The 18,429-nt window shown below is 41.4% G+C and overlaps 1 protein-coding gene across 1 annotated transcript in view; it reads right to left on the bottom strand.

Annotated features, from left to right (window-relative positions):
* Positions 1-16,891, bottom strand: part of TMEM131 (transmembrane protein 131) — a 101,738-nt gene extending 84,847 nt beyond the window's left edge. The window contains exon 1 of the mRNA XM_074815033.1: positions 16,721-16,891. Within this exon, the coding sequence (XP_074671134.1) occupies positions 16,721-16,865 (145 nt within the window). The 5' untranslated portion in view covers positions 16,866-16,891. The remainder of the gene's footprint in view (positions 1-16,720) is intronic.
* Between the last annotated feature and the right edge of the window lie 1,538 nt (positions 16,892-18,429).

The following is an 18,429-nucleotide window of genomic DNA, read 5'->3' as shown; positions in this document are numbered from 1 at the left end:
ATGTAAGCAACACTAAACAAATAATACTGTAAGTTTCATTTTGTTTGTTTTCAATTTACAGCCTTTAAAGTGCAACTTCTTTGCTCAAGTCAGCTTTTCTATGAAAAGCTCATAAAAGATATCAGAAAAAGCACTGTGAATGTAGGTCCAAAACACCTTTTTCGACAGAAAGCATTTTCTAAGCTCTTCGAAACTCTTTTAGAAATGGCAAAACAAACACCATCACAGCCATAATCCCTGCTCCCAAAACCACAGCTTTCTCTAACAGTAAAAACACTATCTAGTTATTATTACTAGTAGATTTTTAAACACTTTCCCCTGCCCTTTCCAACATCACAGTACGTGACAATAAACGCCTTAAGTAATAAAAATGGAAACAATGGCCTAAAGAGATACTGAATTCACTTAAATTCCTCAAAGCTTAAGCAGCATCTTCTCACAAGTTTATATATCTACCGGCCAAGTTTTGCTCAAACCCATTCCTATTTTCATTGTCTCTGGTCCAAGCCTTTTATGTTTTAGCATAAAGTACAGAACTATAAAGCATCATGTAACATGAAGAAAATTTTCAAATCCTACAGTTTTTCTAAAGTAAACTGGAACTTAAATCACTTCAGCCAACACCAGTCTTTAGATGTGCCTGAATTTCACATAACAGAATAAATTTGCATGTAATGTGAGACTACTGAATATGCCAAGACTCTTGGTGTGCAATGATAAAAAAAGTTCTCCATGGTTTGCAGGTTATGAGGCCTACTTCTGACTGAGATCTGATTTTTAAGGTAGCTTTGTGAAATTTTTTTCCTTTAGCCACTCTGTTTTTCTTTATTTCAACAGAAACGTATATCCTGGCATATATGCTTATAAAAACACTATTCTGGAATATTACTTAGTCCAGAACGCGGTGCCTTCATTTATTTTTATGTTCGCCATCAGCTGGCTGAACACGAGCCAGCAGTGTGCCCAGGTGGCCAAGAAGGCCAATGGCATCCTGGCTTGTATCAGAAATAGCGTGGCCAGCAGGGACAGGGAAGTGATCTTACCCCTGTACTCGGCACTGGTGAGGCCGCACCTCGATTACTGTGTTCAGTTTTGGGCCCCTCACTACAAAAAGGACATTGAATTACTCGAGCGTGTCCAGAGAAGGGCAACAAAGCTGGTGAAGGGTCTGGAGCACATGTCGTACGAGGAGCGGCTGAGGGAACTGGGGTTGTTTAGTCTGGAGAAGAGGAGGCTGAGGGGAGACCTCATCACCCTCTACAACTACCTGAAAGGAGGTTGCAGAGAGCTGGGGATGAGTCTCTTTAACCAAGTAATAAGCGACAGGACAAGAGGGAATGGCCTCAAGTTGCGCCATGGAAGATTTAGACTAGATATTAGGAAGCATTTCTTTACAGAACGGGTTGTTAGGCGTTGGAATGGGCTGCCCAGGGAGGTGGTGGAGTCCCCATCCCTGGAGGTGTTTAAGAGTCGGGTTGACATAGCGCTGAGGGATATGGTGTAGTTGGGAACTGTCAGTGTGAGGTTAATGGTTGGACTGGATGATCTTCAAGGTCCTTTCCAACCTAGACGATTCTGTGATTATATATGGTCTTACATGCTAGTAGGAAATATTTTCTCCCTTAACTCTTGTCTAAGGCAATTTTCTTATAAAATGTAGTTACACAACCTGTCTAGTCTATTAATTTTCCCCAAATTCTGGAAACAGTGTACCAATTTAATAAAACAGGGCCAGATTGATTATTTAAGCCTCTCCTAATTTACACCAAGTTTTTTAAAGGTTCAGTTTCTAACCCTTTGTCTTGATGACTAAGCTCACTTCAAGGTAACTATAACCACATGAGCCAATTACAATGTGCTAAATGTCATTCACTTCTGTCTATGTAATTGTAATTACAGCATTTGTATCACTACCGGTTAAACAGCACAACTAAAACTGGACAAGTTGGTTTTAAAGCTTTGTCAATGAATTAACTGCTTATGCGCAATCACACAATTTCAGTCATCCTGAACAGTGGAAAATTGAGCCCTGTGTGAAATACAGGCAGGTGGATATAGATGATAAAATAACATTATTATGAAAGGAAAATTACATTGTAAAAAAATTGAATACCACACAGATGAAGAAAAACAGTATTATGCTGTAATGCAAGCAACCATTTTTATCGGCTTCAAGAATACAAGAGTCTGGTGAACCTCAAGAAACACATCCCAGTTAAGTGTTGAACACAATAAAAGCTATTTAAAGAAAGGCCTATTCCCCAAGATGTGAGAGTCAGTGTATCTATCAGCCTGAATTTCGGCCTACATCCCAACAGATGCCTGTTCACTGGAAAGGTAAAAGATCATAGTGAACCTCAGGCAAGAGGCTCTGAAAGAAAACCACCAGCCAGCAGGCTTCCTTTCCAGCTAAATCCTCTTGCACTTACATAGCCAATTCACTTGTTTCTTTTCCAGTAGCCCATAACAACGGGAAATGGATAATTTTTCCAGCAGACCTGGAAGAGCCATCACAGCCGAGACAGTGAATTCACACAAACTAGTAAAAATCATATGCAAAAATAACTCACTTTGAAGTCCTTTCACACAGAAATACATTATTTTTTCTTTATTAAAATCCCTAATTATTATCCCTCAAAAAGCCAGCTTATTAAATTTTATTTTCTGTTGACATATTAGCTGAACATTACTAGATAATATGCTTTAATCATGTGAAACAAAAGCAATACATTAAGTAACAAAATGATATCTTCACTAAAAACCTGATTTTGTACTACTGATTATAAAAAATTATTTGTATGACTTTACACAACAGATACTCGAATAAGTTCATATGCACAAACCTATGCCCAAGTTAATACACGCTAAACAGAGACAGTAGATCACTTGCACTGCAATACCTGAGCACATGAGTATCTATTCCACAGTGAGGGGGGAAAAACGATCAAGTAATTTGTATTTTATGCACACAACAGCACAAATTTGAGTGTATACACCATTACCCAACTAAGTCTGCATATAATCTTCCACTAACTTACTCATGGGTCATTTTTGACTTTAGATACAAGACAAGCTTCTTTACACAGCAAGGCTCTTTCCCAGTAAGGAGAGCTGTCACATTGCATTCATCCACTCATCTCTTTTCCCCTTACTTAAGATTGATGCAGATTTTTAGGATTTCAGTGATCAATTCAGTTTTTAAAGCCAGCTACAAAACAGAAAGTGACAGCACAATTCTGATTCAGAACACAGGCCCCAGACAATGAAGCTACCACTTAGTCTGAGAAAGGAAGAAAGCGGGTCTCAGTCCTGAAGACACAGTTCACACATCTGGCTCATGACATTTGTTTCACACTTCAGAAGATGGTCCAACTGCTTGAAGGTTTCTTTTATGGAATTTGCACTGATTGGATGTGTTGTGTAGCAGATATATCCTTACAATAAAACTATAGAAACATATCTAGAAACAAAAAACTCACTGAAAGTAACATACTACACCTAGCAGTCTGCTTTTATTTAGCTATTTTTTAAGAAAATTACTTTAGATGATTTCAGATGGACAGAAAAAAAGAATCACACATTATTCAAATTCCTTTATTCTCAGGTGCTTATTCTGTACTCAGCCTGTATTTCCACCTTAGAGAAATTTGCATTTTCATCCACTTCAGCTAGAGCAATTTTTATGTTAAGCTGACTTTTTTGGTAGTAAGTTTAAAAATTTATCTGCCATTGACCAAAATGGTCTATTTCAGATGTAGCAATAAATATCATAAAACTTCACTTTAAAAAAATTAAAGTCAAATACTACTTTAAAAGTTGCTAGATGCTTTAAAACACCTGGTAAAAATATTTGCTTTAAGTTGGTGTTTTACTTCTAAACAGTTCAATAACTTCATTTGTTCCTCCAAAGACACTTAATTGCTGGCTCCAAAATGCTTCTCTGAATATAATATCCAATCTTTTTTTTATTAATATTTCATAGGGGGGTTATGAATGAGAAAACTTATTTTTAAATAAAAGAAAAAGAAAGGAGAAATAATTCTCTCATCTGGAGAAAGACTTTAGCACATGTTATTTTTAAGCCGAATAGAACAATACTTCTGATACTAATGGAAACTTCTCATAAATCATTTTAAAAGAGGGAAAAAATTAGAAGGAAGTTAAAGAGAAACCCAACATCTGCAAATAGCATCCCTTTTTTTGGCTTTGGGCCATACAAACTATGTTTTTTATTCTTTCTAATGATGGCGATTTTAAATATTTTAAAGTTTCAATATGCTAAATTAGATTATACCTCTATAATTTTGTCATTACTGACCTTGTACAGACATAAAATTAATTGGAACTAGCCTCAAAAACAAGACAACCTGTCCTGCAATGATAGGGGAAAAGCAGCAGAGCAGCCCCTTCAAACTATTCTTAAATCTTCATCACAGTTCAGTTCTCAGATTTTAGATCATAAACTTCTAACTGTGGCAATAAGTTTTACTACTCATGTAGCACTGCAAATTGATGTGTGCACAGACAACACGGACTTACTGGAATTCTAACCTTTTCAGCATATAGAAACATTTAAGATGTAGTTTACAGGAAGTGATAGTCAGTTCATAGATTCTGCAGCCTCAGAAGAACAGTGCATTAACTGACAATAATTATAACTATTAGCATTAATGTCAGCCTTCCAAACTTGCACTTACAAAATTAGCCACTGAACAGACCCATGAAACCCGCTTACTCAAAAAATGGATTGTGCCGACACAGTGCAAAGACCTACTTAAAAGGTATATCCAGGCTGATTAATGACCTTAATAAACCCCCACAGAGCACAAGAATTATTCTCTACACTGTAGAAAAGAGGAAGGAGGATGGGAGTTTCAGTTTCCAAAAAAAACCCCACAGAACAGAAAGACAACAGCACCAGCAGATACCCCCCAACATCTAAATGTCTTACTAGCAATGTGAATGCAATCAGGTAAGAGCTACAGCTTATGCTCAGTGGACACTGCTCAGTTTTCAATCCCTACTCCTACCTTGCTACCTGCTACAGAGGATGTTTTGTATCACTCAACCAGTGTTATGACACAGCAACAGTGGCCTACTGAGTGATAACAGTTCTGCTCTCCTCCCTGCCCTGATCCTGCCCCCCACCCCCTTTTTTAAATTTTTTTAGTCACTTATCAGGGTGGAACTGCATGAATTTATAGAACAGCAAGAGAACTTGGACAACACATTAATTTAGATTTTGCTGCATAACACAACTTGTTTAAAACTAAACTGTAACTGAAGAGAAGAATCATTGGGAGGGAGGAGCACAGTATTTCCACCCTCTCTGTTGCTCATGTGGCAACGGTTAACTCAAGTGTCCACTATTAAGCCTGGAGGACAAGTAAAGGAGCAGCAAGATAATCAGCTACCATACAAAGTCTATAAATACAATGATCAAAGGTCAAGAAAAGGTAGGAAAAGCCTAATGTTAAAGCCCTAGTGTTAATGATGCAGCAGTAATGCTACTTATTGATTGTTTAGCAATGCAGTCTGCTGACTCGCCATGTAGGAACACAGACCAGCAGGAAAAAGTTGGCCTCAATGTCTGATAAAGCCAGAAAAGAAATGGGTGGAGAACTACTGCAGCAAGTTTTGAAAGAAGATAAAAATACAGGGCAAGAAGAATGAAGCAAAATAGGAGAATTCCTGTTTTGGGGAAAAAAAGTCTGAAAACATCAATAAGAAATTAAAGGTGCAAGTATGCATATGGAAATTAAATGCTTAACTACGTTTAACTGCAGAAATCAAATTCATTCCAAAATACTTTGGAAGCAGTTACCCCTCAGAAGTAAATAATCTCTTCTGGACAGACTCTTTCAGAAACTGCTGTGATGACCTAGGTTGACACCCTGCACAACAGAGATCACAATTTCACTCAATAATTCCAAATCCTTGGGCTTAGTTACAGAATACATTTTGAAGAGACATCTAATTCTACTTTAAAGACTGCAAATACTCCACATCACCAAGTTTCCCCTTAACTAAGATAACAGCCAATTATCTTCACCCAAAAATACCTCTCATTTCTACTTTGACATGCCCAGCACCAAGTTTCAACCTAAATATGCACACCTTTGCTAGATTAAATAGCCCTTCAGCATTAAATTTCTTTTCCCCAGTACAGATGCTTTTAAAACACAATTAAATCATGCTAAATAAATAATTTTTTTATTCAATTTCTGAGTTCCTTACTCTAATGTCTTTTTCCCTAGAGAAATTCAATTTAATCAAAAGAAAAATTCATAGGACTCATCAAGTACTGGAACTCTGATCAAATTTTCCCTGATGAACTGAAGTTTGTTTCAGTCTTTTCTCCATCAGATAATGATATTCAGTAGTACTAAATGGCAGAGTAACTTCACCTGTGAAGATTCAGTCAATGAAAACGATCTTTCCTTCAGCATCAGACATAACCAGGTTTCCCCTCAAACACTGAATTTATTCATCTTTTCATTATTCTGGAAGAAACAGTTTAGCCGAAGCTATTTGGGCAGATCATGACCTACTTAAGCTATATGGAAGGCAACTGCCAAGCTATATGATAATATAAAAGCAGCTATATCATAATACAAAAGTTCCTCACACACCTTATCAGCTTGTATTTTGGAGCAACAATTCAGAGGGCAAGCAGTGTCTCAGTGCTTTCTATCACCAAATTAAGTAGCAGGATGCCTGGGGGCAAGGGTCTCACTAGATAATGGTTATTTATGCGCATTGCTGGCTCCACAGACTGAAGTTACACACAGATCCAGAACACTGAAGCAAACCTACAAGAAGGAAATGATTTTCAGTAAAAACCACGTACTCCACGTCTCCTGACGCAAGAAAGGAACACTCAAACTTGGCAACATTCAATATCCAGATCTCTCAGTATTTTCTCAGATATATGAGTTGTGCAGGTTGTTAAATATTACTTTAATACATCTTGTATATTAACATGTCAACCACAATCCAATTTATTGTCACATTACCAACAGCTAGCAAAGATGGAAACTAATAGCTATATTATCCTTTGCATGAAAGATAGCATACAAATATTCCTGGTGAAACAAATTTTTCAAGATAAAGAATGAAAACTAGGGGACACATAAAGCCTATGTGATGCATGAATACAGAAACAAGGAATGGCCAACAGGGTTTTTTTTTCATTCTATGATCACATTTCTTTAGTGAGGCAGTGACACGTGAAACTTCCTGGATCCAATTATAACTCTGCTTCTATCTAAATTATATATAAATTACTACTACAGGGCACTGATTTCACCCTGGAGTTATGTGGAAACTCAGAATTCTCCTGTCTTATGGATATTCCCATCAGTTGTGACAAAGTTATCGCAACTTCCAACCAAGTTTTTAAGATGAAGAGGGAGACCCAAACCACAGAGACAGAGCAATTCAGGGTGAAATGGACATTAAGATGTCATCTAGCTCAACCTTCTGCTGAGGCATGGTGAACACTGAATTTGAGCGATGTTGCTTAGGCTTTTGTTTAGCTGGGCCTTGAAAACCTCCAAAGCCAGCGATTCCACCATCTCTTTAGGGAATCTGTTTCAGTGCCCAACTGTCCTCATGGCAAAATATGTCCTCATTATGCAAAGCCAGAATATTGTAGCAGTTCTGACAGGAAGACCATAATACACTGAGAAGTTAGTGATCCAAACAAGAGCTAACCTGAGCAGGCCCTTACCTGTGCTGTGCTGCACATACGGGCTGACTTTCAGGCCCATGCTGTGCTGCACATAGCCCTTGGCTGCAGGACGAGCTCAGCCAGCTCCCTGTAACAGAGGAGCCTGCAGGCAGCTCCCACTTAGTACTGGTGATTATGCCGCCTGGGTGGCCCTGACTTTATCTAAAAGTGCAGCTAGAAGTTCTCATGTGGGCACCCTTTCTGCTTGACAGTAGAAGTTATGAATAGAGTTGTTTTCTTGTAAGGAAATCCATCCTGAAGGACCAACTGGGGGCAACCCTGTCTATGGATGGGGTCTGCACAGTATGTTGCACACGGACTGGAGGCCTGTTTGATGCTGCACAACTCAGGATTCCCAACATCAAAACAGATGTAAGATTATCTATATTATTCTCTCTTTATAGTGTTAACTCTAATAAACAGCATTTTCAATTATATTTTACAGTGTCTGAGTGCCTTTCTTAGATCATCACAGACCAGCACCTCCTGGTGCTAAACAAGCTTTCCCCATTTGACTTTATGGGCATTGTCTTTCAGGTTCCTGCCATGCATCTCTGTGAGGAGTCTGGCTCCATTTTCTTCATAACCTCTACTCTGATATTAGCAGGCTGCCACAAGGTCCCTCCAAAGCCTCATCTCCATGCAGCTTTGGGTCCCTCAGCCTCTCTTTATAGGTCACATGCCCACTGACCATCTTTGCCACCTTCCAGTGGGACAGTAGAGAGCAAAACTGGATGCAGTGGTTTAGGTGTGGACTATTAAGTGCTGAGTAAACAGGAATAATCACTTTGTTCAGTCTAGTGGCTACACTCCTGCATGCTGCCAGGGTATATTGCTGACTCAGGTACAGCATTTCCAGCTATCCCCCTGCAAGTGGCTATTCTGTCACATATGAAGGACTTTCCTCTTGTCCTTTTTCGATTTTATGAAGGTCCCATCAGCTCATTGCTCTGTCCTGTTTAGATCTCTCTGAAATGTAGCCCCATCCTTGAGCATACTGACTGCTCCCCAGATTTGGTACACTCCAACTCTAGATCAGCAACAAATATATTAAGCAGGACAGGTCCCAAAATAGAGCCAGGAGAAACTCCTTGTAACCAGTCTCCAAGGTAGAGCATGAACCACTGATTTCTGTTTATTCCCAGCAAACACCCTGCAGTTTATCTAGTTGCCTGGATAGCTTTTATTACCTACAAATTACACCCACAAATATTTGTACAGTATTTTGGTGTAAATTACTGATTCATTTTTCTGTACTGCTCAATGATTTCATATTTATTTACAAGCTTCAGATAACCAGTTTTTAAATTCACTTAACATACTACATCAACACCTCAAATGCAGAACCCAAAAATCCCCTCGTAGAAGCAGATGTCATGAAAAATAGCCAATTTCTTTAGCTCATTATCAATATCTTCTATCATCTTCAGTCCGAGCCAGACATTTTCAATCTGCAGCTTACCTATTACAAAATGAAGAAATTTCATAAGCCAGTCACATCAAACTATGCTAAGGCCATCCAATTTCACACTGAGGAAACTACCTTGAGATGTTTCCAACAAAAGTTGCCAACAGAAAGCTTTCTGTTTTCAATAGCTAAAACTCCCTCTTTAAAAACCTCCTCTTTAAGAGCTTTTCTTAGCCATTTTTTTATTCACTACCACCTCCCTCTACAAGGACTCCATTTTACTTCAGATCTATGGATCTAAAGAGTCAAGCTGATGAACAATGGGTATATAAGAGGTTTAGTGGAAATGAGTGTTTCAAATTATTTAAATCAGTACCATGCTTGTCTACAACTTTGTCTCCTATTCTATCATCACTCCCTCAAATGGCGATTTAATCTGTTTAACACCACTATTAGCTGTACTTCCTGACTTAAGTAACTTTTAAAAAACTCTACAATCAAGGATTGTTTGGGATTTTTAAAATTACTTTAAAAAGTCTGTGCACATTCTACTACACCAAATCTGTGCAGTACAACATAGGTAGATCTACATGTTCAACTGAAAAAAACCTTCAGAAAAGCCTTAAGGCATCACTGTTAAGACAGGATTGCTTTATGGTGAATAGTTAACGGATACATTCATCAAATAACTTTAAAAACCTAAGCATATTGTATTAGAGTCAGCTGAACAGTTTGATTAAAAAACATCTCGTAACTTCATCAATACATAGACAGAAGGAGCTGTTAGGTACATAGTTTCATTTCCTGTATACCTCCTTCCATTAAATTTCATTCAGGTACCCTTAAAACCAGTTCAACAACTACAGTAAAACTCCAGTTGTTCTCTGATGGTTCTTTACTGCTATGCATGCCAGGCAGTAGGAGGAGAGGTATTAAAAATGCCTCTATGATAGTCCTAGTGAAAAGATAGATCTGGTAAATGTAGCAGGAAAATCTCAGACTAGTGTAAAACTCCTCTTTTTTTTTTTTTCTCCTTTTCAGAGAGTGGAATTACATTGCAATCCTTCAGATCTTTGCTCTTTCCCCATTATATCCAAGGTTTTTAAAAAGAGAGCAAGAGTGCTAGTGTGCACAATTCTGGTTTAGCCCCTTTAATATTCCAGAGCACAAGTTATTCAAGCCTGCTTAACAGAAAATGTTAAAGACAGATTTTAAAAGTGTTAAGTGTGGATGCTGCATCACATCCTTGCTACAGTCAGTAAATCACTAATTACTCCAGAATTCAGAAAACAGAAATGGCCAACATTCTTGCATCGCATGTTAAAATTTTACCAGCTGCCTCTAAAAAACCCATATCTGACACAGGATTATTCTTTGCCTGTATTTATGACTAGAAAGATAAATATCTCCTCTTTAACTCTCATGTTCATTAGTTCCTTTGGTTTCCTAAATCAGGCATCTACATTTTCAGTATACAAGCTTTATGAAATGGAAAAAGGGAAGTTGGTGTCAAGAATTACTGTCTCCGTATCCAGACTCTTTGTTAACAGTTCCTCCATATAGGAAAGGTGGGCAACAGTGAGCAATCTAAATTAAATTCTGTTCCAATTTCCAAATTAACACGATAGATTACTAATACCAAATAAGTCAATCACAAAACAAAGGCCATTCCAGCAATGCACTGGTATACTCCCTATGCAAGAAGAAATTCTGCATCCTCTATCTTGGTAATAACAATTAAAAATGATGAAATACCAACACACATTTTTAGAAAAAACAGAAAATATTTTTAAAGTAACTGTAGCTTAAACTCAAATTTGGTGACTACCACAGGTGAACAGATTGAATCACTTGCTTTTGTAATAAGCATCCGAAGCACTGACCTTTCGGAACTATGGGATAACACAGGCTAGAAGTGACCCCAGAGGCCTCCAGCCCAGCCACCTGGTCAGAGCAAGTCTCGTTAGACCAGGCTAGTAGTACCCAGTCCAGTTCTGAGTACCCGCACTTACTACCATGAAGGGTGTACATTTACTTCAAATGCTGTCTTTCAGAGAAAAAACAAAGACACTTTCTCGCAGCTCCTGTTGTTACAGCCAGATAAATTCATGCTGTAGACTGACAGAGGCACCACACTGGATAGCAGTTACTAGCAAGAGAAATAAAACGGATCTTTATTGACTTTTATTCTTGCCAAACCCACAAACACAGGAACAAACCAAACTGGTTCTAGCCTGTGCTTCAGTCACACAACTTTTACTGCTGGTTATGCACAAACCACAGCATCCACCATTCACTGTCAAACTCCCACGTGATTTACCAAATTTACAGTTTGAAAGATTCTTTATACTTATAAAAATCACACCACAGAATCATAACATGTATCACTTTAAGCAGAGCAAAACTGGGTAGGTTTTGAAATAAGTGACACACTGCAAATGTCCAAGCTTTGCTGAAAATAGCCGAAATTTTAAGATGCACAAGGGTATCCAAATGACTCAAAGTAACCCCTATTGCAATACTGGCAATCAATCACAAAAATCACAACTGAAAGCTTTATTTAAAGTAATGCCTATAGATTTCTGCAAACTTTGGCGGGGCTTCATCACATTAGGCACTATACAAATACACAGCAAGGTCCTTCAACGGTTGACAATCCAAGGCCTTGAAGGACAGCACACTATCCTTCAATTGACCTCTACAGGTAAGGGTACCTCAGTCTGCCTCACATGTGCAATACAACTGGACACTGCTGAGGGAGAAAGAGATGCAGAGGAGGTAATAGCAACCATTTTGAGATTACACAGGTCACAGAGAACACGGTCTCAACTTCCTGCCCACTGCATCACAATTTTTCCGAATGCTTAATTTAGCCCAAAGATTCTGCAGACAAGTATGAGACCCTTTAATCCAAGCACACGCTTAGTATTTATCATTTACAAGACCAAAGACATAGTGCAAACCTAATGAGCTCTCCCATACTTAAGTTTCAAAAACACAATGAGATAGCATGGACAATTTTTATTCACCGTGTTTTCCTCACATTGTTCATGACTTTGATGTGCCACTTCAGCTGCTAGAGTGCTTCCAGTTTGACCGAGGTCATTCTTTCTAGATCACGTTTTGATTTAAGTCAGGGTCAAAACATTAACATTAAAATAAATGGTAGCATGCTATACATTAGTTCTGACAGCAGGATATGAGAAACAAGCAGTATATATGAATAGTTTTTTTATTAATGTTATTTTAAACATATAAGCTTTCTTCCACATCACCTTCCAGCATTAGTCTACTTTTGATACTCATATGAAGTATCCTGGATTGCCATTTTAGATACTGATAAAAAGCAAAAGCTACTTGCCCAAGATTAGACAGAATGAAGAATGACAAAAATGGAACCAGAACTGCAGCATCCCAGTGCACTATTCTAGTGACACCACCTCTCTTCAACTCTTCCATGATTATTTTACATTTACACTCAGTAACTATCTTAGTTTCTAGGATGTTAGCAGAGAATACGTCAAACTTTAGAAAAAAAAAAAAAGAACATTTTACATTTTCACTGACCTATCTGGTATCAGATCTTGGATGTCTAAATAGAAATTTTTCCCATATCCAGCACTCAGATGTAACTTTTGAAAAGTTACAGTTAGGGATTAAATCTAGCCTAAATATCAACCTTACTCTAGTTGCACCGATGTTGTGAGCAGGTAGGTAAGAGAACTAGCAAAATAGTCTCAACAGGCTTTCAGTCAGCTGGCCAAATAAAAAGTGATTACAAAAAAAAAATATATATCACTGTTGTATAAAATGATTTTTTTTTTAAATATAGATAATTATAAATGAATAAAAATAAAAGAACAAACACAAAACAGTTCTTAGGTAAAAAAGCATGCTGATGTTAGACATTTGTCTTCAAAACATTTTACTGACCATGGGGTTTATGGCATCCTATGACTTCCTTCAACCTGAAACCCAAAAGGCTGTTGTGTGTCCATCCGTCCCTTCCCCCCAAAAAACACAACTAAAAGATAAAACCAAAACCCAAACCAAACAAACAAGACCCAAAACAAAAACCGCACACTCTCAAATATAAACTGAAAGTTGTCCTCAATCCATGTGGCAATACAGAACATGATAATTACACTAGGAAAGAATGAAATGACAAAAAGCCTGAAAATTGTATGTATTTGCAAAAAAAACTCTTAAATTATTTTTGCCTCTCCTAAATAGCAAGAGGCTTTTTGAGACCCAACACAGAATTTTTTTCCTGCCATGTCATTCTTTTGCTATGGTTCACAGATTTCCTAAGTGAAAGAACAAACAAAAAATTTTACGCCCTTCTCAGTTTTACTCATTCCTCAGCAATACATGGGCACTGAGAATCCAGCTAGGGAAAAAAAAAAAAAAAAATTTAAAAAAAAAAATTTAAAAAAATCACACATCAGTGTTTAGTCTGAAATTGATGTTTAAGTTTTGGCTGGTCCACATGCAGTTTTGTCTGCTCTCATATTTGTTCAGATACCAGATGATTTCCACAAGTTCTATTTCTCTAGCACAGAGAGAGTGTACAGCCATATCACTGTTCCCCACAAATCTGATTTACATCTTGAACACACAAAGGATTTCAGTTTTGCTTTATTACAAATGGCAAAGCTGTTTATGTTACATTTTTACCCTCAAACTATTTAACTAAGATTGGGAACTTGAAGCAGTCATGTCAACCTGGAATACTGCACCATCAATCTTCTTCCTACTCGTGACAGCTCCATAAAGAACTGCTTGCTGCTCCTTCTCCATAGAAGGATGAAGCCAGCATACTCTTCTGTGCATCAGCTCCATCCTTCCCCCAGTTTCTCCTCATGTATTGGCAAGGTAACAGGAAAGTAGTGTCTTCCACCTTCATTTTTCACTTTATTTTGTGATATTCTGATTTATTCTTCTTTCACTCCTATCATTCATCTGAGCACCTGCTTCTATCCATTTTTTTCTGTAGCAACTTCTCCAGAATACATACTGCACTGTGTCTTACTACAGTCACTTCGACTCAGCAGTGCAGAAATAGCACAGGAGCAAGAATGTACAACCTCAGTTCTAATCCTTCTCCACAGCTTCCTTCCTGCAGCTGTAGTGAAACATGTATGTCCATATTTGGGAGATGGGAAGGATATTCCTAGCTATTTCCTTACTTTCAGCTCTTTTTTTTAAACCATGTCTTACTATGTTTAACTTGACACAAGCTGGTAGAAGCTAAGGCACTGAAGGACAGAGCCTGAAACACACTCCCCTACTTTCTTCTGAACTACTGTTTCATTTTGAGCTCCTACTTTGGTCTAAAGGCCCACTGTCCAAGCTGGTCCTTCTTCTCTGCTCCGTTACTGCCCCTCAGACTGTAGTTTAAGACCAACCAGTGGGACTGGATCTCACAAGTCACTTTTGACTTTGTCTTGCTTTAAAACTCCACTGTTCTTTTATCCAGGGTATAAAGAGGCATCGCGCTCAGTAATAGGAAGGCTCCAAGACCACAGTTTTCAATGTGTAATCCACAAATGCAAATCATCAAGGAATTCTTCTAAGGAGTCCATAAAAGATTAATTTAAAAAAAAAAAAATCAAAACACCAAACCCAGACTTATGAGTGAGCTTAAATGTACCACTCAGACTACACTCAAGCAGCAGAAAACCTGGAAAGAAAAACGAGTGTCAGAAGTCAGAAAAGACAAAAAAAACCCACCCAACTTCGTGTTCTGTATGAAAATCAAATTCATTTTGAAAATGTCAGAAGTGTTGCTGGGATAAGTTTTAAGTAATAGACTGTATCAATGGAAGGAAACGGTATCAGTAGAAACTATTTCATTTTCTTCAAGAACTTCAATCACATCCGTTCAAACTCTGTGAATCTAAACCTGCCTTTGTTTATCTAGGAATGCCAAGGAAGTCCATAGAGGAAAAAAAAAATTATCTCCTTCACAAATGAACAAAGCCAGATCATGGCCCCAGCTGTCACAACTTCTAGGGCATGAATCAATTCCATCATACTGGTATATGACATCACTGATAAAGCTTATAAACTCATATAAACTATTAAATGTAAAGGAATGCAATCAAAATCAGAGTTTAAAATCAGTATTTCTGAAGCATTTGAACTTTTCTAGTACCTCAAGACACTACAGACTGAACCGACAGACTTAAAAATTCTCATCACTCTAAGGATACTGTATCTTCTTCATACTGTTTTCTAAATGTTAAATTCTCTGAAGACAAAGTCAAGTGAACAAGAGTGTGACACAAAATTGATTTTTCTTGATCACCTTAATATCAACATCATCATGTCTGTAAAAACAAGTTACTAGGAAATTACTCAAACCGACCCCTTCATTAGCAAATGAAAGGCACATCTACATAATATTCCAACGCGTGCGTTATTAGGATGCGTTTCTTCCCTCAGGTCTGGACTAGATACATGACTACAGCCCCCTCACTAAACTCCTGTTCCATACCCTTCTTATTCTTTTTTATTCTTATTCTATTTTATCATCTCGGGCCTCATCTAGCCTGATACATTTCAATCTCCTTCCAATATACCCTCCTCCAGTGCAGCAACTTGCTTGAAAAGTAAGTTTTCATGTCAGTGGAAGTAAATCTGTTTCACCTACTTCTGTAATACATTTATCTTCTGCTCGTTAACACTGCCACACAGCCACACTTTTAAGTAGACCATGAGTCTGCACCTTGGAAATGCTCGAAAGCCGTTCTCAGCAATGCCACGGACTACGCTTAGGTGTTTCGCTCGGGGCCTTTTTTCCCTTGTTAAACCACAATGAAAAGACAATGTGCCAAAACCAAAGGCACCAGGAGTTAAAACGTCCCTGACCGACTTTCACTAAAGTATGGAGAAAACGCCACCGACTTCACGAAGGCGTCAGACACCTGTCAGAAGTTCGGGGAGGCAAAAGGGGTCTCGCTGTCACTCCCCAGCGTGCATTTTTGCCCTTTCTCAGGCAGGTTTGCCCGTCTGTTTGGCTTGGCTCTGTCTCCTGCAGGAAGCCTGCCGCAGGGAAACCAGCTCAACGCGAGAAAGCCTTTTTTTTTTTCCCCCTCTTTCTTTCCCTTCTCTCCTTTTTAAAGGGCAGCTCCAGCCCCATCCCCGCCGCTGTCAGGGAGGAGAAACCCCACCAAGTTCGCCCCAACGTCAGCGACTGCCCCCCGCCGCCTCACACTCACCCCCCACCCTCCCCACACCCGCAGACCCGCCGGCGCACCCCGGCAGCCGCGGCGGGGCTGGGGGCGGGGGGGTGGCGGGGAGGACGTCGGACACGGACGGACGGACACACGGCGCCGGACAGCGCCCGCCACTCCCCGCGCGGCAGCCGCACGGCGGGCAGCGGGACCCGGCGGCCCCGCCGAGGGGGAAAGGGCGGCGGGGCCGCCAGCCTCACCAGCCCCCCCCCCCCGGTTCTCAACAGCGCCGGCCCACCCCCCCGCCACCGCCGGGGAGCGCGCAGACCGCGGCCGTCAACGGCGCAGCAGCCGCCGCCGGAGGAAGAGGAGGAGGACAAGAAAGGGGAATCTGGGTCTCACCTTCCTTCTCGGCCCGGGCCGTGTGGAGCAGCACCGCCAGGGCGAAGCGCAGCGCCGCGCCCCACCAGGCAGCCGCCCAGCTGCCGGCGCGAGGGAAGGGGGAGCCGGGGCAGCCGGGCGCCGCCGCCTCCCGCCGCGCCGTCATCGCGCTGCCGCAGCCGGTGCGGGTCCGCCGTGTCTCCGGCCGGGCCGCGGCGCGCGCGCGGAGGAGCTCGGGGAGGGGAGGGGCGGGGGAAGGGGAGGGGCGGGACCGGGGGGGGGGGCGGGGCGGAGCGGGCGCGCCCTGGCGCGTCTCCTAACGCGTATGTCACGGGAGAGGGGCGGGGGAGGGTTGGCCGCGGGGACACTCCACCCCTCGGGGGCGGGGTCACCAGGCGAGGGCGGACGCAGGTGCCATTTTAGGTGCGGGCAAGCTGCCGCTTACCGCTGTGCCGGGCCGAGTTCGGAGTTGTTTTGCTTTATGTTTCTTAAATGTGACTTTAGGTCCCCTGCAGGTGCCGGCGGTTCGTGGCGGGGTCACCCCGCCTCCTCAGTACTCTCTTCTCCCTGTCTCTTGGAGGGTTGGGGTGTCGCTGTTATTGTCTCCCGAGGGAGGGCACCGGGGCTCCTCATGCCCACAGTCAAGATGGTGGCGGGCGGGTCTGTGCGCGCGGGGCTGCGACGCGCTGGCCAGCCGCGGCGGGGAGGGGCCGCTTTCTGTGGTGCGCGGGGTGGGCTGTGAGGGGCGCCCTGCCGCCTCGCTGGCGGGGCGGCCGCGGCGCCCTCGGGGGCAACGGCCCCTCGGCGGGCAGGTCTCTTCCCGGTGTTTGTGTCCTTTTCCCGTGCCTTGGCTTCCCGCCCCGCTGCCAGTGAGGGAATCCGATCCCCTCCTCCCCCGCCCGCTGCCGGGCCTGGCCGCGCAGCACCCTCGCCAGTAATAAAACCAGGGGACGGCGAGGTATTGCACGCCGGAGGCGCGGTATCAGGACCTGTGCTAGAGCAAGGGCGGGTTACCACGCGTCTGCCGCTGTTGAGGAAAAGGCACGTGCCTGTCGCCATCCGTGTCAGCGACACGGGTGGCCGTGGGGCCTTTGTGAAATGCATGAAGCGAATTTGCAGTGGGGGAGAAGGCACATCGTTACGAGGTTGCCTATCTGTAAAGTGGGTGCAACGTTGCACTGGCAAACGGGTACGTTTCACTCGTGCTGAAAGGAGCCGCGGTAGCAGGCGTGCGGCGTGGCCAGGCTGCCGGTAAAGAGACGTGAACTGCAGCCGTAGCTTGCTCTGGGTATCGGACTAACACAGCCGCAGTCATCTTGGATAAAGCGGCACAGGGAAGAGTCTGCAGTACAGCCTCTGTTCACTGAGGAACTGGCTTAGCTTTTTAGATTAAAAAGCTGCATGCACCCATGCTCTGTTCCTTAATCATCCATTTCCCTATGCGATCAACAAGTTACATTGGGTTTGAACTGCTTGAACACGTGGTTGAATTTCAGCTGTCACAACAGCATAATAGATTTGGATAGTGTAATAGAGCCAGAGTCTCTTAAGGGACTGACTAACACAGCCTAACTAAAAATAGTAACATTTATTATGGCTCTTACTCATAACGTACACTGTTCTTTATTGTCAGAACACCCCAAAGACACACTGAAATTCTGGGTACTGTTGTTTGGTTGAACTATGGCCACAGCATCAACTAGGTTTATTTTCAAGGGAAAAATGGAAAG

Source organism: Strix aluco, chromosome 2 (genome assembly GCF_031877795.1).
Source record: "Strix aluco isolate bStrAlu1 chromosome 2, bStrAlu1.hap1, whole genome shotgun sequence".
Lineage (NCBI taxonomy): Eukaryota > Metazoa > Chordata > Aves > Strigiformes > Strigidae > Strix > Strix aluco.
This window is presented reverse-complemented; position numbering and strand designations above follow the sequence as displayed.